This window comes from Sphaeramia orbicularis, chromosome 15 (genome assembly GCF_902148855.1).
Source record: "Sphaeramia orbicularis chromosome 15, fSphaOr1.1, whole genome shotgun sequence".
NCBI lineage: Eukaryota > Metazoa > Chordata > Actinopteri > Kurtiformes > Apogonidae > Sphaeramia > Sphaeramia orbicularis.
Window position 1 is genome coordinate 25,065,284 of NC_043971.1, and position 20,013 is coordinate 25,085,296.

Sequence of the window (20,013 nt, forward strand, 5' to 3'; positions counted from 1 at the left end):
AAAAAATATTTACTCTAAATAGTTTATTGATCTAAATATGATTTGAGTTTTAGTTGGAAGTGCCTCCGTTAATACAGAAATAACAGAGTGTAAAATTTCAACCAACGAAGTTATTTTTCCACAAAAATTGAGCTCTTATCGTCTGTCATAGTGCTGTGACTAACCAGATTTGACTCTCGTGCAGATGTGGACGACTGCTCTCCAAACCCCTGCAATCACGGGGGAACGTGCCAGGACCAGGTCAACGGCTACAAGTGTCACTGCCCTTCACAGTGGACGGGGAAGACGTGTCTGATTGGTGAGCCGTGTAGCCTCTCTTCCTCTTCCTACCACTTCATGCCTGTCAACTGCACATGCAAATACCTCTAACCACCACCACACCCCCCCTCCCTCTCTAGATGCCAACGAATGTGATAGCAAACCTTGTGTCAATGCCAACTCGTGCCGCAACCTGATTGGTGGATACTTCTGCGAGTGCGTCCTTGGTTGGACGGGGCAGAACTGCGACGTCGGTGAGTTGAAGGCTGTCAGTTGCAGCTGTGGAACGGGGCACCTGTCCAGCCTCTGCCACCTCCTTTCCTTCTGCTCATTCACAAGCAGCAGTAAAACTATAATATGGAAGCATAAAGCAAGCAGCTGGACAAGTGCAGCCCTTTCCTGTGGTGTAAATGAATCTGTTGTATCATTATTAGCCCTGTGTGTGGCCGAGGCTGCACTGATTAGAGGTGGCTCAAAACAGTCCCAGGACTAGTTTCACTTGGCAGCAGACAGGATTGCTCAATACTCTGTGTTGCACTGATTCCACAGACATGTTATCCAAGTCTTGCAGAGCTCTCTCTAGCCTCCACAATGTTATTAAAGGCCTGTAGCATGGGAAACATAAAGCACAGACTTGTTTTTCAAAGACAGACTATTTAGTCAAGCTGTTCAGCATTAATCCTCAGATTTGTTTTTTTGTCCAGATATAAATGACTGCAAGGACCAGTGCCAGAATGGAGGAACTTGTAAGGTAAGTGTCGTGTCAAACACCATCAAGCTTTATCTTGTACTATTGCCTTTGTTTGCCAGCTTGTTTGTTTGTTTTAATGTCTTTTTGCTGAAGCTTGAGACATTTACAGTGGTTATATAAATAGCTGCTGTAAACCGTTCTCTCCAAACCGACAGTGGAATTGTTGTGGAATTCCTTTCTGAAATAAAATCTGAGGGGAGTGGGTTCAGAGGGCTTTCTAAGGGAGGGACACACAAGTTCCTTGACCACACTAGATTGAATTACCATAAACATTATTGTGTTGAGCCCGTGCCAGGAAAATGTGTTGAAATAATTGTTGAGCTGTGATAATGTTCCTCAAAACTTGTCATGCCCCCCTCTGCTTTGCTCTTCATTCTTTTCTCTGGTTTGACAGTTATTGTTTGGACCCCACCCTGCCAAAGCAGTTAATCAAATTTTGGGCCTGCTTGAGGTTAACCCTGGTTTCTCTCTCTCATTCTCAGGACTTGGTAAATGGCTATCATTGTGTTTGCCCCCCTGGCTTTGCCGGTGAGCATTGCGAGAGGGACATCGACGAGTGCGCAAGCTCTCCATGCCTGAACGGCGGGCGCTGTCAGGACGAAGTCAACGGCTTCCAGTGCCTGTGTCTGGCCGGCTTCTCAGGAAATCTCTGCCAGGTGAGACAAGACCACCACCGCAATCACAAACACAATTAAGCACACCGCCATTCAAGCCTCCCTGCTGACACTGAGCATCTTAAGCCCGTGCCCTCCTTCCATTAGACCCCTTTGTGCCAGCATTGCTGTATCTTTGGATTCGTTGTAAAGTTTCCTGCCCCACCCTCTTAAATGGCTGTTGTTCCACAGTCCTCCTTTTTAAAAGGGAGTGCTTTGTTGAAGCTGCTCCTGGCTACAGCGGGATACATTCTTCAGCGCTGAAGCCCAGACTCAGAGGACGGCTCCTATGTCTCTGCCTTGTTTTTCCCCTTCCTCCAAGTGCTGTGCGTGTGTTGTTTCCTGGCACAGCCTGTAGGGAGGATGCTGTGGGTTTTGCTCTGTTTAGTGTAGCAGAAACTATGTCAGCTATCAGGTTCACCGCTTTCTATTCAATACCTCTCTGTCCTAGCTGGATATCGATTACTGCTCACCCAACCCGTGTCAGAACGGAGCACCTTGCTTCAACCGGGCCACGGACTACTACTGCGCTTGCCCAGAGGACTACGAGGGAAAAAACTGTTCTCACCTCAAAGACCACTGTCGCACCACCACGTGTAAAGGTACGCCTCCTGCCTACAATAACCACTAGTTGAATGCTCAGTGTGTTTTTCCAGAAGGTTTTCTGAAAGGTGATCTGCGTAGCGTGCTGTAGTGAAATGCTGAATAAGGCCAGGTCTTCACCATTTGCCTACGTCGTTTCCCACGAGGGCAATGAATAGTACTCAATAGTTATATTTTAGTTTGGTGCAATGAAGTTTCTTGGCCAAGGTGAGCAGTTTTTTAAGTGTGGCTCCCTTGATGAATGCCCCCCTCCACCTACTCAGGAAAGCTTTTCCAACGATTCTCCCATTCTCTCAGTTCCCCGAAAATCTGGCAAAAGACTGATAGCACTGTGTGTGTTCTTGGTAATGACTTGGTGGGCTACCTCTTCTTTTTTCCCCCTCAGTGAATGTGCATATTTTGCTGTGTGGATGTGTGTGTGTGTAATTGAGTGAGTGGACCAACCACCGAGTCAGATACCAGACAGTGAGATTCTCGCTGCTCTTGGCAAGAATTAAGTGATTACATGGAAGCATATTCGCCGCGCTCTCTAACCTGATCAGACAGGGGGAAAGGAAGGGATTTCAGCGCACAGTGAAAAAGATCACTCTGACTTGCTTATGAAAGCATAAGAGCTTATCGCTGATTCTTCTATCACTCAATTTTCTTCTTCTCACACTTGCAGAGATACTGTTTGAGTGAAACTTGTTGGTATTGTTATCTGTTAGGGCCTGTTGCACTGATGACTTTATGAATTATTACTTGGTTTATTTCTCTGTTTTCAATAACATTTTCTTCCTGTTTGTTACCTGTTGGTAACCCAAAAGCAAACCACATTTTATGATTTGGAACATGCTGTTCAAACAGGCCGTGTCAGTTGTGTAAGTACATAACTATGCCTTCTCTCTGCAGTGATTGACAGCTGCACCGTTGCTGTGGCGTCCAACAGCACGCCGGGAGGAGAGCGCTACATTTCGTCAAATGTGTGCGGACCTCACGGCCGGTGTCGGAGCCAAGCCGGGGGCCAGTTCAGCTGCGAGTGCCAGGAGGGCTTCAGAGGCACCTACTGCCATGAAAGTACGTCCACCCTGTCATTACAGACCGCAGATCAGTGTACGATAAAGACCGGTTAGAGTTAACAAAAAATAAGACTGACACTAAAACATAATACTGTTACTGAAATGCAACTAAAATTCAACAGAACTGTAGATAGTTTTTGCTTGGTAGACACTGCAGTTGCTATACCTCTTATAAATCTATGTAAAATGAACTGAATTTAGACATAAATTGCAAAAATTGTGCCTTTTTTTGCTGTTTCCTATCTTATCCAACATTTATATTGAAAGAACTTTGCAGTCACTTCATCGGTCACATTTAGTCATTTACTCGCAAAATCATACTTTCTCATGAATCTTTTATTGATTACCAGCTTTTTTTTTTTTACACCAAATAAAACTTAACTGAAGTCCACACTGAATAGACTAAATAAAAATAAAAAGTCATAGAAACTGAGGTAAGTAAGTAAGCACTTTTTAAAACATGTTACAAAGTGCTTCACATAAAGGATAGGTCAAATCAAATCAAATGGTCAGCCTGCCAAAAGAAAAAATTCACAAGTCTTATTTCTAGTGTGTTTTCCTTTATTTTACTGTAGACATCAATGACTGCGAGAGTAACCCGTGCCACAACGGAGGCACGTGCATCGACAAAGTGAGCGTGTACCAGTGCATCTGTGGCGACGGCTGGGAAGGCGACCACTGTGAGATCAGTGAGTAGAATTGCTTGTTCTATGAGCTCAAAACAATCACGCACCTCTGTCATATGACTGTTAAATCCGTGTTTCAACACAGAAAGTTTGTTTGATGATGTTTTTGATGTGCCGAACATAAATCACACTCCTGCACGATGTCTCCACTAGACATCGATGACTGCAGCACCAACCCCTGTCATAATGGAGGGACGTGTCGAGACCTGGTGACTGATTTCTTCTGTGAGTGCAAGAATGGCTGGAAGGGAAAGACGTGCCACTCCCGTAAGAGTCCTTTTTTTTTCTCGCTTTTCTAGCACCTGTGTTGTCTGTCTGTGCACGCTCATGGTATGCGCTTATGGCTGTTGATAATTACCCAGTCTACTTATAGTGTACGTGTTTACTCAGACTCACATTGTTGCCCAGCTTAAGTATGTTGTAAATGTTCACTCCAGGTGAAAGTCAGTGTGATGAAGCCACATGCAACAATGGAGGCACCTGCCACGATGAGGGCGATACGTTCCAATGCAAGTGTTCTCCGGGTTGGGAGGGCACAACATGCAACATAGGTAAGCACCACCAAGGGACAACAACCATGACGACAAAGTGAAACAAAAGCATTAGTATGGTAGAGTGTAATACCACTTACGGCCACTAGATTCTGGCTTTGGAAACACCTTGCTCCATTAGACTGACTGAAATTCTCTATGATGTGTTTTCCTGGAGTCACTCTGGTCTCATCTGTTTGGTTTAGACCTTCTAGTGTCCTGGTGGTCCTTTTTGAATTAATACTTAGGTGTGATTGACAGCTCACCCCTATGATGAGTCAGACTTTTTTTTTTTTTTTTTAAACTTTTTCATATTGAATAAATGCATTTTTCACCTGACACAAAGCTTCACTATAGTTACAGGTTTAGGATCTATGAGAGGCAAAATGTTTTTACCTCAAATAGATAAAAAACACATTACTATGCAGTCGCGGAAAAAATTATTAGACCATCAAAAGTCATCAAAAACAATGGTTATGCAATCAAGTACTAACTCCTGTGTATCATGTGACTAAAACAGACAGAAAAGAAAACATGGAATGTCTAAAAGCACTGTTTTTGGCAGTACAATACCATAGATATTGATGTTACAACTGAAGTGATTTTGGTTATTATCAAGAAAACCATGGAAAATGGATAGATATCAGCTCTGAAATTGAACTCTTATGAGCTATTTTTGTTATCATTATAGTTGTCCAAACAAAAGTACCTTTAGGCATTAAAATGAACAAGAAATTGAAGAAAACAAGGGTGGTCTAATAATTTTTTCCACAACTGTATAACGTTCTGAACTTGGTTAGAAATGTGAATTTTTTTATTCTCCTGAGACCCAGCAATGCATTTCTGTGATCTGTAGTGGATAAGGGTTTCACGGCTTTAAAAGAAGAAAATCCAATGCAAAGGACATTCCATTTAAAAAAAAAAAAAAAAAAGTTTGTTGCATCTTGCTGTTTCCAATCAAAGCAATTATTTAAAGTAAAAAAGCCAATACTTTTTCTTGCTGGGTCTGAGGAGGATATATCCAGTAAAGCCAGAGCTCCCCCTGTTTGCATGTGTTTACAAATCAGTCGCGACTCATCCAATATGGCTGAGGCACTGTTGTATAGTTACACCGAGCTGAAGTCGTGAACTTTTCTATGTTTATGCTCCAAACTGTCGTCCACAAACCAATGGGTGACATCATGGTGACGTTGTCCATGTGTTTATACAGTTTATGAATTGCATAGAAACTGCAATTTACATATTTCACGTTTACAGACAAAAAGTAACCACACACATACAATATTTCTTTGTGGGAGAACTCCATCTCATCTCGGATATTAATCAGATTTGTCAGATCTGCGAGGTCCACAAACAGTTTTTATCCCTTCACTCTGTCATCGCTCCCTCCTTTCCCATCTCCCTCGCTCATTGCTCCCTCTCCTGTGAGCGCTGACAGATATCCGCTTAAAATCCCTGATTGCACTGACAATACACTTCAAAGTCATGGAATGTAGATTCCCTTGGAGAAAAACGGAAACTCAACCAAAAAAGCCAAACCACCAGCAGTCTCCTGTGACTGTTTTAAGTTTTATGATTACACTGATCTTTAAAGTTTGGGAGGAAAACATGCTGATAAAACTAAACCACCTTTTTTTTTTCGTCTTCTTCTTTCAGCCAAAAACTCTAGCTGCCTGCCTAACCCATGTGAGAATGGGGGTACCTGTGTGGTGAAAGGGGATTCATTCACCTGTGTCTGCAAGGAAGGCTGGGAGGGTCCCACGTGTACTCAGAGTAAGTGTTCCTTCAGGGGGAAAAGCATAAAGGTGGACAGTTATTACTGCTAAGTCATGATAAACCTCCTGCTGCCTCACACAGGCTTCACTCCTGTATCTGATTACATTTTACTTACTTTCCTCTCCCATCTCTTCTTGATCTGAACCTTTCTCTTTAAAGAAAAAAAAAATTAAAAAGTCTTTGCTCGCTCTCTCTCTCTGTCTGCCTGGCTGCTGCTGGCTATCAGAGGAGAAAGGAGGAGGAGGAGGGAGGCAGAAAGGGCTCAAACTCAGGAAAGTGGAGACAGATGTTTCTCCCCCCTCCTCCGACTTGTCCAACACATACCCCTCTCTCCCCTTTGCGTTCCTGTCCAAACAGTGACATGTCGGCTTGTTCTACAGCCCTCCTCCATTTCCCTGGCTTCCCTGGGATCCCTGCCCTACATGCATTTTCTCCAAAACAGAAATTCCCCGACTTTTGTGAGGGAGGGAGAACAAGACAGGGTGGGAATGTGGGTGTGGAGGTGATTTTAGTCTTTTGTTTTTTTTTTTTTTTTTTTTTAAATGGTGACAGTTGATTAAGTAGTTTGCTCCAAGGTTATAGTCATTAACGAAAACTAAAGTAATAATGAAAACAAGGTGTGAAATAAAAATACTTATTGACTAATTACAACTCTATTGTTTTTCTAAATGAACTAAAACTAAATTAGCAACAGTTTTACATTTTGTTGCTGTTTCCCGTCTCTTCATATGGCGCTGTTTGTCCTTTGTATTAAGTCAAGGCATATTGCAGTCGCACATCTGTAATTAAGTGTGCAGATATGTTTAATGACATTTAATTCTAAATCTGTGTCCATAACGCTTATTTTTATTTACCTGTTATTGCTATGACAGGTTTTTTGCCTTTACCAGAGTAAAAAGTTTTTTGTGGTTCACCGGTTTAAGCACAAATTTATAATAACAGCTAAATAGAAACGCACCAAATGGGTTTGTTTTCATCTTTGCCAGTTTATTGCATTTGTAAGCCTCATCGTTTGGCTGGATATTACATGCATCTTCCAATTTTATTTAGCCGTTTCTGGTTTATACTGGCAAATAGCATCACATCTGTTGAAATGTTGTTAGACTTTTTTCTTTTTTTTTTTACTTTTCCGTTGATGAATACTGTGAATTAAAAGTAAAAATACACAGAAACCTGAAACTAATACTAAACATAATGAGGAAATAAAAACTAAACTGGCAAACGTCCTGTAATAACTGAACCTTAACTGAAGTTGAAAACAAAAATTCAAAGCGGCTGTATGTATGTGTGTGTGTGTTTGTTTGCCCTGTGTTCTTACTAACTCAGAGTCATCAGGTTGTGGAGCCCGATTGGCCCAACACGCCTCTGCACACTCAAGCTCAGACGTGCTCTGCGCTGTCATGTGCACTAAACTGTTATATAGGAGAGAGGAAAAAAAACACACTCACTAAATTGTGTCTTTCTCCCCCTCCCTCTCTGTTCTTTTCTCTTTCAGATACCAACGACTGCAGTCCCCACCCATGGTAAGTGGAAGCCAAACATTTCCTGTAGATTTAAACAGATGTAAACAGGCTGCTCCTCCTGTATCGTAGTTTCTCACCTGCAGGCTTTTTCTCTTGCCGTCTCCCTGCTGAGAACCAGGCGTACACCCTTCCCTGTCATTCCTAAGATGCAGTCAGCCTAGAGTCTTTTGTGAACTCCCAGGCGCGACTTTGTTTAACCACACACCACTGGAGATCACTCCCAAAACCCATGCACACTTGTCCCATTAAGAGAACAAGTCTGATTGCCTTAATAGCCTTTGAGAGGTAGTTATTATATGTTGATGGGTGAGAAAATTCCAGTATGAATTAGTTTGATGTGAAGGGTGACCCGATAGATGCCAGTCTGTAAAACATGCCTCAGGGTGTCCTAGGATACAAACTCAACTGACACTCCGGGTTTTTTCTGCAGCTACAACAGTGGAACCTGTGTCGACGGGGATAACTGGTACCGATGCGAGTGCGCTCCTGGCTTTGCGGGTCCAGACTGTCGGATCAGTGAGTATTAACCCTGCGTCCCGCTCCTCCCTGATCCCTGTTTGAGCCATTGGGTAGAGCAGGCATGGGGCTGCAGGACTGGCGCAGTCGCTCCAAATGGAAGGTCTAGTCGGCCAATTATCTGTGCATTGGGCTGCAGGCCAGGCTGAACCATTTCGGTGTCACTCCATCGGGCCCTGCTGCTGTCCCCGGGGGAAACCGGCTTAGCAGGCCAACAGCTAATCAGCCATGCTCTCTGACACTGATTACACAGATTGTTTTCCCTCTTAAAGGCTTTCAGATGGCCACATTCTTTCCCATTGCAAATCCTTTGTTCTGCTAAGTCCAGCCTTTAGCTCCTGCATACCTGCTAATGATGCTGCTTTTAATAAAGCTGCATGGGACAAAAATGTCCAGGCCTGATTTAAAGCATGTTTGCTTGTTTTTTTATTAACTAGTGTGTGTGTGTGTGTGTGTGTGTATTTGTACATGTACATACTGTTCAAGTGACACATGACCTCAGTGAATTTAGCCTAGGAATTAGATTTGTGTGCTGACTGCTTAACCCAATATTTGTGTGCTGTCTGGCCTTGCTCTTTATTCCATAAGGGAGCCATTTCTTACCCATTACTCTCTATCCCTCTGTGGCAGATATTAATGAGTGTCAGTCCTCTCCATGTGCCTTTGGCTCTACCTGTGTGGATGAAATTAATGGATATCGCTGCCTGTGTCCATCAGACAGAACTGGACCCCACTGTCAAGAAGGTAAATGTCTTCTATAGACAATAAAGGTGAAACTATTGCCTGCAGCTTTGTAAACTGTCTTTGAGATGTATGTACTGTTATTTGTTGGACCGTGAGTCTTACTATGTAGCCAAGCTGCTAACTTCATTTGTCATCTCTCGGGTTCATTAATCTAGGTTTGCAAAGGTGTACTTCAGTTTTCTCTTTTAGCAGTTTAACATCTTTTCACAGGGGTTTTGCTTTAGGATAAAGTTTACTGTAAAATGCAAGTCCTTCAGTTACATTATTTTTGCCTGTGGCTAAAACACAGTGTAAATTACATGAGTTTAAACATGGCTCAAATGTAACTCTAATCTGCCCCCAGGTCATTGGTGAACTGTTGGGTGTTAAAAGGTTAATGGGTGTTTTCTCCTGTCAGTGTTGTGTCATTATTGCTTTTGTAAATTGTCAGACTGTGTGTCCTTATAAATATATTCTAATATTGGTATATCTCTAAAACCTTGATGTTTTTATCAACTCAGAGACAAGAAAACCCTGCTCTGTTAACGGTCACATCACCCCAGATGGAGTCAAATGGGACGATGACTGCAACACTTGCCACTGTTCCAATGGGAAAGTTGTGTGTACAAAGGTATGCTTTAAAATGCTGCTGACTCTATTATCTTGATGTATACATTGAAGTATTTATGGGGTTGTCGTCCAGCTGGGATGCACATGATGTCTTTGTCTACTAATGGAGAACGGCCGTTAGAGAAAAAAATGGTGCAGTAAATAGTTGCAGGCTGGATGTCAGCAGGTGGTTGTTTCTCAGACTTAAGGTAGGGCTGTCTCATGCTACAACAACACGGTGTCACTGGGTAGAGCTGGTTTAGGAATGACACAGTGAGTCATATCATATGAAGAGATGATGCCGTTTGTTTTGAAAGGAACACAATGGAACTAAAAAAAATATCAATCTACAAAAGACTGGGTGAAGGCATGGTGTAAACAGTAAAGGTGTTTTTAAATGTAGTAACTCCTTATCATGATGATCTAACCACTTGATGAACGAAGGAGCCTCCCTAATACCACTCCCTTCAAGAAAAATAAATAAACCATAAGATTTTATGTTTTTACAGCAGAGAATTATCTCTTGGAGTCACGTGGATACATTTGACCTAAAGATTAGTGACAGTTGAGTGGCTAACATCGTAAACGTATTATTTTAGTTTTGGTGTCCACTCATAGCTCTGTTCACTGTAATTTGTAAAGGTCAATCTGATAGTAATTCACAGTATCACCATCATGATTTATTACCATTCATAGAAATGGTACCATGAGACAGTGAATCTGGGATACCTGGTACACTGCAAAACAATCAACTGTGACACATCACAAAGTCTGTGTGACTGAAGAAAGAAAAAAAATTCACCAAGAATGTTAAAAGTAAATGTATTTATTCGCTGTGACAAAAAGTTTCTCTTCAACACTTTACTGAAAATATCAATATACATTCCAAGAAAAAAAAACAGCTTTAAATTATGTTAAGACTTAAGAAACATGCTGTAACAGTTTGATGTGACATTGTTTTCCTTTGCAGATGTGGTGTGGCCCTGCGTCATGTAAAGTGGGTGCTAAAGGTCATCGTGGGTGTCCGTCGGGTCAGAGCTGTGTTCCCATCCGAGACGGCCACTGCTTTGTGAGGCCTTGTGTTGATATAGGAGAGTGCTGGTGCTCTAACCCCTTATCAACTCCTCCAAAATGCCAACCGAGCTCTGGTTACCCGGACAACAGTTGCGCCAACATCACCTTCACCTTCAGGAAAGAGATCATGCCTCGAGTGAGTTACCTGTACACTGTGGAAAGAGATTGAATGAAAGGGTTTTGGGGTCATTTTTCATGCTTCTCCTCCATCATGGCTGTTCACTGAACGAGTGCAGCAAACTGTAAAAGATCAGGTTTTCAGAAGTGTTGAAACTCTTCCTCCCAGGCATAGACTCATACGTTTAAGTGTGTTGAACAGTTCTGTCATGTATTTAAATGTCTTCCAGGGAAAAAAAAAAAAAAAAAACCTCTCTGTGTTGCGTCGACTCCATCCAAGTTTTGGTGTTCCTGAGTATCAGGACTTTGTCAATCTCCTCTTAGCTCGACCGCACTGCAAGATTAATTTCAGGATCGTATGGATTTGAGTTAAACAGGACCACTGGCGACTCTGTCACCACATAGGATCATCACTCGCCAGTTGTCTAACAAGCATGACAGCAGACAGTGACAAGCATATGAGCCTGTGGTCTTTAATCTAAATGAGGTGGATCCCAACCAGATAGCATCTTGAACCCACTGCCAGAAATACAGGCCCGGCTCTTCCTTTTTGTGTCCGATTGCCCTCTAGTTTCCATTTGCATTGACATTTTCTTTCCGTTGTGCCCAGGGTTTGACTGTGGAGGATGTGTGTAAGCAGCTGAGGCGCTTGTACGTAGTGAAGAATTTCTCCTTGGAGCATTCTGTGTCCATAACCTGTGACCCCTCATTCTCAGCCAGCAATGAGATCCATGTCTGCATCGTGAGTAACTCCATGCGTTTGTCTGTCCCTATCAATATGCACAACACTTATTTATAGCCTGCAGTGTGCATTCTTAAGATGTGCTCCAACAGCTCCAATTTGTGGTGGATTTAGGTGTTGTTTCTTCTGTTGACAGCATATAAACACAAACAGTACCAGACAAGATCAATGTTACTTAGAGGCATGATCAAACTGATAAAAATCTGTCTTTTCTCTCACTTATTTAGTCTATCGATGACCATCAACTAGACCGGAGCCCAGTTAAGGAGATCACAGACAGGATTATTGATCTGGTTAGCAAACGCAACGGGAACAACACCATCATCGCCGCTATTGCTGAAGTCCGTGTGCCAAGCCCAAGCAAAACTGGTATGAACAGCTCCTAGCCTTCTAGTTGTTGCCTGCGAAGTCATCTAGACGTGCACACACCTGCATGTAAAAAAGATGTGGGACGATGATGTTAGAAGGGACGAGGTGGCGCCACGCTCTGAATATGAAAGCATTCCTAGCTCATAAGCAAATGTGCATATATGAAATAAAATTCCTTATCCTCCCACACAAAGTAGGCCTCCCAGGTCTACCATATCACAGCAGTTGTAATTGATCTTAAAAAGAAAATCTAGCCAGGAATTCGATGGAAAGAGCAGAGCTGCTTGGCTACATGGCTTCAGATTGGCTCAAACTGAGACTGGCTGGACTTGTAGTAAGACTCCCGCATGTGTCCACCATTTATCAACACGGTGACAGCAGACTGCCGCCACAGCCAAATAAAAGCCTCCTCCTCCCCAGTTTGGAGCTCAGAGGTCATGTTGCACTGGCAAAGCATGCTAATGATTTAGCGAGCTTGACGTAGCAATATAATGAAACCTATTGTGTATTATTTAACCAGGGTTAAGTTCTTAAACGCTTGTGTCATGTCTTTGACCTGTGTCTGCTTTGCTTTGTTTCGACAGACTACCTAGTACCCCTCCTCAGCTCCATCTTCATTGTGATCTGGGTGCTCGTGTTGGTCTCCATCTTGATGTGGTGTATGCGTCGCAGGCGGAAACAAAGCAATCACAATGGCACGTCGACCACTGGCTCCGAGGACAACACGACCAACAATGTACGGGAGCAACTGAACCAGATCAAAAATCCAATAGAGAAGCACGTGGGCCTGACGGTGGCCATCAAAGACTACGAAAACAAGAACTCCATCATTGCCAAAATAAGGACAAATCATCCCGAGGGGGATGAGGACGACAAGGAGAGGCACTTACAGAAGGGCCGCTTTGCCAAACAGCCAGCATACACACTAGTGGAGAGGGATGAGAAGACACCCATCTCCAATCCCAACTCCACATCCAAACACCCTAATTGGACTAATAAACAGGACAATAGAGACTTGGAGACAGCAAACAGCATAAACAGGATGGACTACATTGTATAGCAGACAGCTGTGTTGCTGTGCAACCAAGCGTAATACCTTCACACCCCGGTGGTGGGTGAAATGGGGGAGCTTTGGCATGTGTAGTTGGTAAACTGTCATGTCAGTCGTGACCCCACAGTATTTTCAGATATTCCCCGTGTTAATTTAAGTTTTGACAAGCTGGCTTACACTGGCAGTGACAGTTGCTTTGGTTGGCTGGAAACACAAGGCACTGGTATACATTTCAATGTAGAACTAGATGCAGAAGTGTCTTCCTATGCATTTCATTTCCCTTATTTTTTAAGTTAGTGGACACATGGAAGGGGCTCCTGGTTTAATTGTTGTACAATGACTAAAAATACCTGACGTGTTCAACACTAGAGCTAATTTTTTTAGTATGTGTTTGAATTCTTAATAGTTCAGTTTGGAGAAAGTGCCTTTTCAGCTTTAGACTACAGCAACTGTCAAAATGAGAAAAAAAGATCAACTTTATTATTTATTTTTATTTTTGGGGATTTGGGGGGGGTGGGTTCAATGTCAGCAGTTGCTGCCAATATGAAGAATTTATGTGTCGATTAGAACATGTAGATATGTACATTTTTTTATTAATCATTGTGTATATTTGATTTATTAACTTAATAATCAAGAGCCTTAAGATATCATTCCTTTTTATTTATATGTTCTGTCTAGTTTGAAGGTTTTGATAGCTGTGGAAGCCTACCATTTCTTTCAATGACTTAATTTTTCTTTCCATTGCATTCTGTAAGAGCCAAATTTCAAAGAATTTCAAAGAAGACAAAGGATGGGCACTTTTGGCCTGAAAGAAACTTTGTTTTGTTTTTCCACACATTTGACATTTCATTATTTGTTGCCAGGACCTTGATCGAAAGCAAGTGAGGTTAGGACAACAAAAAAAATCCCGGCTGCTTCGAAGGATGGACATGGTGGCAGACATATTGCTTGCCACTAATGGATAAATACTTAAGGGAACAAAATCCTTCAGCAGCTTCAGTTTAACCCCGCCGATACGATGCGTTTGAAAGGCTGTCCAAGTCCACCAGCTCGCAAGGCAAGTCACATCAAAATGACACGCCAGAATTCCCATCTGCTTTAGTCAGCGTACTATCATAAGCTAGACCATGAGTACTTGAACAGTAGGGGGGCAATGGGAACACTGTAGAATCAGATAAAATACACTGCCTTGCTCTGCAAGAGTCTGTTTGTTTCTGTGCACATTTGTTTCTTTTTAAAATGAGGCTCTTAAAGACAAACATGTTTTATCTCATTTGTTAACCCTTTGAGATCATGGCAACATTTTGTCCTACTTTTTGACTTGTGTTATGAACTTGAGAATTATGTGTTGATCTGGCAATATATTTTGAAAGTCATATTTATTAAATATTTTGTATGAAAAGAGAATTAAAGTTGTCTTTGTTCTGAAGAGCGAGTTAAGCGTCTGTCTGTGATGAATCAAGCCAAACATGTCAGAGCATATGAAAGGTTTCTCATGCAGCTGGCGTGGGAACTGCTGCTGGAGAGACATCATAGACTTGAGCAAGGTCTCTGTCCAAATGTGTTTACAGCTAATTACGTTGTTGCGAGCACTCCTTGTATTAAGTCAGTCCTAAAGACAAAAATACTCCCACTCCTCATGATCATCAGACAATGTTGTCCTTGTTTGTGTGGTTTAAGTAGCAGCCTTATCTGCAACCTATCGAGCTGGTGAGCCTGAGAAGCTCGATGTAGTCGCCTGCCGAATCTGTTTGAAAGGATTAAAGCCAAAGCAAGAGATTACCAACACCTAAGAGTGACCTTAAACATTAGGATAGGATAGGGTCAGCCCCTCTAATCCACCACTCTGTCTCGATAAGAACAGAATTGGCTTCTGTGAACAACAGCAGCAGTCTCATCTCTGATTACACCAACACTGATGGAGAATGGGAACAGAGACATACCGGTTTATTTGTAACATCACTGGTGTTGGACAGATTTTCACTGTGAGGTTGCCATGAACATCAGCCAGTCTGGACCCAATGTGAGCAAAACGCTGCAGAGATCTATGTGGTATTTTCATGCTGGTTGCTTCCAGAAAATTATCAGCCTATTTGCATATTTCCACAAAGAGTTTATTTTCCCCAGGGAAAAAACGCATTTATTTACATCTTAGAATGTCTTTCCAGTGGAATAAAAATAAATCAAGAATATTGTATTCACACAAAAATATGTCATGAGGAGGAACATCTTGGTTCAAAGCAGAGCAATTAGGACAACTTTCTCACTGAGATCTAGATTTGCAGCCAATTGAAAAAAATAGAAATAAGAAAAAAAAAAATAGAAGAAATGGTCTGTTTATATTGGGGGACAAGGTTAGTAGTTTCTTGGGCATTTTCTTGGATGATAATGACATCTAATGTAATTGAACATCACCATCTAAATGTACATGTTGTGGCACGCTACTTTAATATTTATTGGTTTTAAAAATGTTGACCCTTACATAAAATGTTATTTAAAAAAAAATAAGCAGTTAACTGGTGGCCCCTAGGTGCCGATGCTCTCTGGGCCAGTATGGTCATAAAATTCACAAGAAGAAACCATGATGGCAGCATTCCTTAAATCCAGATTAAGTCTTGGAGTAACAACTACATTTTAACCTGAGATACTGTCAACATGTTCTATTGTGCCTTAAAAACAGCTCAATACAAAGCTGCAAAATACCCTCACATTTCAGGCGCTTAGCAACTAAGTGCTGAGCAACTTGTATATGAATGAAATGTAACTACGACAATACATTTTTGAAAACAGGGTGATGAAATAAATCTGGAAACAGCAATCAATCACACCAGTGCTTCAGCAGGGAAACTGGACAGTTTTCAGACATGTAGGAGCCAGTATTTGAGACTGAAAGCCATGACGTACTGCATGGCTCCTGCTTGTCTGAAATCCCCAATCTTTAACACAAAACCAAATCTAAACTCCAATTAAAGGTTTTTGACTTTCATTTGCAAGCCTCTCTTGACCACCACTACTTATGGGTGGAGGCAAAGTCTGTTTCAAGTATTTGACAAAGCGTAACTCAAAGGCTCATGTATCAACGCACTGTAATGTGTTCAGCATTTGATCTGTGTGTGCATTGCATCTACAGTGTACAGTGTGACTAGACGTTATAGTAAAATGTGACATGTGTACAAATGCAAGTCATCAGAGGAGACTGTGTGGGGTAAACATGGAGCCTGACACAATATCAACTCTATCTCCGTGGCGTCAGGCATCTTCACTGTAGCTTGTCTTTCCCACTCAGGACCTCTTCAGTCGCCGTAATCTAGAGGTTCTGGGCACATTTTCACTCCCCTCCTCTCTGAGTGTGGATCTGGAACTAATAGAGGAGCCTGAGGATGCAGGCTTGACAGATAGGCCCCTCAGACTTGCGGCCAGCCTGTTTTGGTTTGTCTGTGCCGTGTTATTGCTTGTGAGGGGGAGCCTCTGGGCCCGTTTCCCTGGAGTAAGCAGCTCTACTTCCAGTGTGGTTTTCTTGCACTCGGAGACTGGGAAAGCCTTGGACTCTGACTTGGCTTCTTCTGGAGATAGGGGTGGCAGAGGAAGAAGGTCACGCTTGGATGTTTGTGAGGAGCACGGGATTGAAGGAGGTTGCGTTGTGGCTGGAGGTCGGCCAAGACACGCCCTCTTGGCCCTCTGTGGGTAGGGGTCTTCCCCTGCATCGCTTTTGGTCTTGCTAGTCTCCTGACTGATTTTATATGGGCAGAAAACTCCAGAGACCTCATTTGAGTTTGTGTTCTCATTCTGCAGCATTTGGGTCAGGCCCTGCTCATGATTATTAGCAATCTGAGCTACAGGCCCAGTTAAGACACTGGGGTAATGGACCTGGGGCTGTGTTTCTGGTGGGGAATTCTGTCCATGGCTCACAGTCCTGCTGAGGTTTAAATTTACCTTCTCAGATTCAGTTTCTCTTTTGTCTTCTGGACAGTCTCTCTGCTTCCCTGTAATCAAGCCGCCGAGCTCTTGCTGGACACTGGCTTGTCTGGCTCTGAAAAAGTTAAAAAGATAAGACGATATGAACAGATACATGAGTGTCTGCTCTGACTGGTGGAGTTGGAAAGTTCTGCATTAGCTCATACTTACATCTTTTGAAGCACAGTCTTCTTTGTTTTTGCGGGGCTGTTTAAAGGCTCTTGGGTTTCTCCCACTTTGGAAAAATATTCTGATCTGCTTTGTTCACTCAGCTCAGTCTAGAGAAGACAAACAGAATCAGTGTAAACAAAAAATGTTTCTTTTGGCATTCCTTGGAAAGGTCTGCACCACAGATAGTCTGTCATCAGATGACACTGTCAGATATGAAAAATTACTTTTAGCACATTGCTCTAATGAATAGAACTGAGCACTAAATAGGAGTAGATTTCAGCTGGAGTTTGTACAAAGGTATAGAACTTTGATCCATCTAAATCCTGGGTAGTGTTGTCTCATTTTTAACTAAATATCTAATTATTTGACTGGAGGAAATATAATATAAAACATGGTACTTTATAAACCACTGACCAGGTGACATAATTAGTCACAGATTTGTCACAGACAGCTGAGACTATGAAACACACATCACTCCACCTCAGGCACAATTTAAACAAAAAACAAACAACTGTTAAATAAGACTCACAAGATGATGGATCAGGTTAAAGGACAAATCTAAGTGAAGAATTATAAAGAAAAAATACAAAAACAGACAAAAATACATGAACAAAGACTGAGACACAGGTTTAAAACTATTGACTTTAACATTTATTTTCTATAAACACTTGCTTGGCTGAAAAGCACCAGGCTGAAAGTTCAAAAAGCTACACGCTAAAGTCTTCAATATCAATGATGGACATGCGATCCTCCGAGGCAGAACAAGGAATGGGGCAAATATTGGATCTCACCAACGTGTGCCCTCAACAGGCCACTAATGAAGGTTAATTATACATCTTTTCCATGGCTGAGCCAGAACAGACTATGATTTATGAGTGGACAAGCAATGATGGTCACAAACTGTGCAGAACTGAGTGCCTGTCAATTATCCCACACTAATTGCATGACAAAAATTTGCAGCTAACTATTATCTCTGCTATTGAGATGGACTGAAAATATTGAAGAGCCATATGCTTGAGTAACTCACTGTACGCAAACACAACTACAAGAGTCTACAGTCATGGAAGACGCTGAAGTTTTGTTTGAATGAGATGAGGGTTCCTTGTTCTGTGAAAATATTAAAAACTACGGCTATCGCATTAGCCACGGAGGCCATAGTAACTAGAGTGATATGTTTTTCTACATGGATAAATTCCATAATATGTAGTCAAAAGGTTATGAAATGTTAAACGTTATTTCACTGTTTTTTACTTTGAGTGTCTGAACATGCAGCTGCATCCACACATTTCATGGTATCATCATGTAACTAAAGCATAACATCATATTATCACGTGAGGTTCAGTGTTGACATCATCACACTAACATGCGCACAAAGATAGGCATAAACATGGGCCGTTTCAGACATGGCAGTGCAGTGTAAAGTGTGGAGACATGGAGGTGGTCTCAGACTCAGATACATTATATCCATTCAACCATCTGAACAGAAATTATCCTGGGATTGATTGATGCCTAATGAGCTGATGTTGTCTGTGCATTTGAAGCCGAGTGCAAAACTGTGTCATAATAAAGCACACAATTGTGCGTATATTTGAAGTTCCAGTAAATTCAATCATCACTAAACTGTTCGCAAGAGAACCTTCAAAGCAAATGGAATGGAGTTGTCATACTGACATTTCATGGATGAAAAACATTCCTCTTGTTTTTGAACCACATGCTGATTTAATTTGGACAGAAACATTGCAAAGCCAGACTGTTAAAAAAAAAAAAAAAAAAAAAAAACAGAAAAAAGAAAATGCTATTCATGAGTGTATTTATCTGCATGTAGAGCAGGGAAGTGAGATCCATGATCACTGAGGATGCATTTGAGGATGCACTATAATCCAAGGTGTGTGCAGATCCACTTAGAATGCATGTAAATACAAAGGCTAAACAGGACCATAATGATGGGAAACTGGTCTAATAATCACCAGTTAGTTTTGCATACAAACAGTAACAGCAAATTACTGAGGCTGTTGATGGAAATGTCACCATCTTTGTCACACATTATGTGTTTTTCATTTTTGTAAAACTGTCCAGTAGGCGCTGAAACATAAAACAAAACAAAACAAAACAAAACAAAAATCTTCATACCACATACTACAAAAGTGGTGGTTGCTGAGTTTATTTTAACAGCAAGCACCCCTCAGATAAATATTATTTGAAAATTTCACTGGAAAAAGTCAATGGGTTCTTTAAGATATAAATATATATCATCAATGTCCTTGCCAACCTTTTGTAATACACCGTATGACCAAGAACACAAGGGGGGCAGATTAATTGTCCCAAGCCCTACAGACAGACTAAGGGCATTGTGGCTTAGCACTGTGTGTTGACCTAGCAACTGCACTCTGGTCTGTGGTGTGGTGGAAAGGATAAAGAGGCCAAACTGAGGGAGGGGAGTGAAAGAGGCCGGCCAACAGGGAAGTGGGTGGATACAACAAGAAAGAAAAAAAAGAGACAAGATATTATGAAGTGAATAGGGGAAAGGCAGAGCATTTAGAGGGGAGTGCAACAAATAAAGAGGCACCCCCCCAGAGTCATACTGCCTGACCTCAACAGTCTCTCCAGTATGCCCACAAATGCAAGAATCCCCACACAGGAAGCTCTCCACAGGCTCCTCTTTGTGTAGCGATGGAGTCATACTAGTGTGTGGGCAGAGGTTCGGTCTTTACGCTTTCTCATAGACAGAGCCACGGCTAGCCTTGGGTTTGGATTTGGGACAGTGAGACACATACAAACCCATCCACACACAAAGTTGCATTTGCTTATGCAGTCACACACGCCCACCCCAACAACAACAATTCTGAGAA

The 20,013-nt window shown here is 42.0% G+C and overlaps 2 protein-coding genes across 2 annotated transcripts in view; one reads left to right on the forward strand and one right to left on the reverse strand.

Moving 5' to 3' along the window:
* Positions 1-14,468, forward strand: part of jag1b (jagged canonical Notch ligand 1b) — a 31,755-nt gene extending 17,287 nt beyond the window's left edge. Inside the window, 18 exon segments of the mRNA XM_030155170.1 lie at positions 185-298; positions 399-512; positions 963-1,009; positions 1,492-1,665; positions 2,114-2,264; positions 3,157-3,321; positions 3,899-4,012; positions 4,163-4,276; positions 4,447-4,560; positions 6,196-6,312; positions 7,811-7,838; positions 8,269-8,354; positions 8,985-9,098; positions 9,599-9,708; positions 10,657-10,896; positions 11,488-11,619; positions 11,847-11,988; positions 12,573-14,468. Of these exon segments, the coding sequence (XP_030011030.1) occupies positions 185-298; positions 399-512; positions 963-1,009; positions 1,492-1,665; positions 2,114-2,264; positions 3,157-3,321; positions 3,899-4,012; positions 4,163-4,276; positions 4,447-4,560; positions 6,196-6,312; positions 7,811-7,838; positions 8,269-8,354; positions 8,985-9,098; positions 9,599-9,708; positions 10,657-10,896; positions 11,488-11,619; positions 11,847-11,988; positions 12,573-13,048 (2,552 nt within the window). The 3' untranslated portion in view covers positions 13,049-14,468.
* A 663-nt stretch (positions 14,469-15,131) lies between these two features.
* Positions 15,132-20,013, reverse strand: part of slx4ip (SLX4 interacting protein) — a 35,278-nt gene continuing 30,396 nt past the window's right edge. Inside the window, exons 6-7 of the mRNA XM_030155171.1 lie at positions 17,165-17,271; positions 15,132-17,069 (exon numbers count right to left, since the gene is read on the reverse strand). Coding sequence (XP_030011031.1) covers positions 16,322-17,069; positions 17,165-17,271 — 855 coding nt within the window. The 3' untranslated portion in view covers positions 15,132-16,321. The remainder of the gene's footprint in view (positions 17,070-17,164; positions 17,272-20,013) is intronic.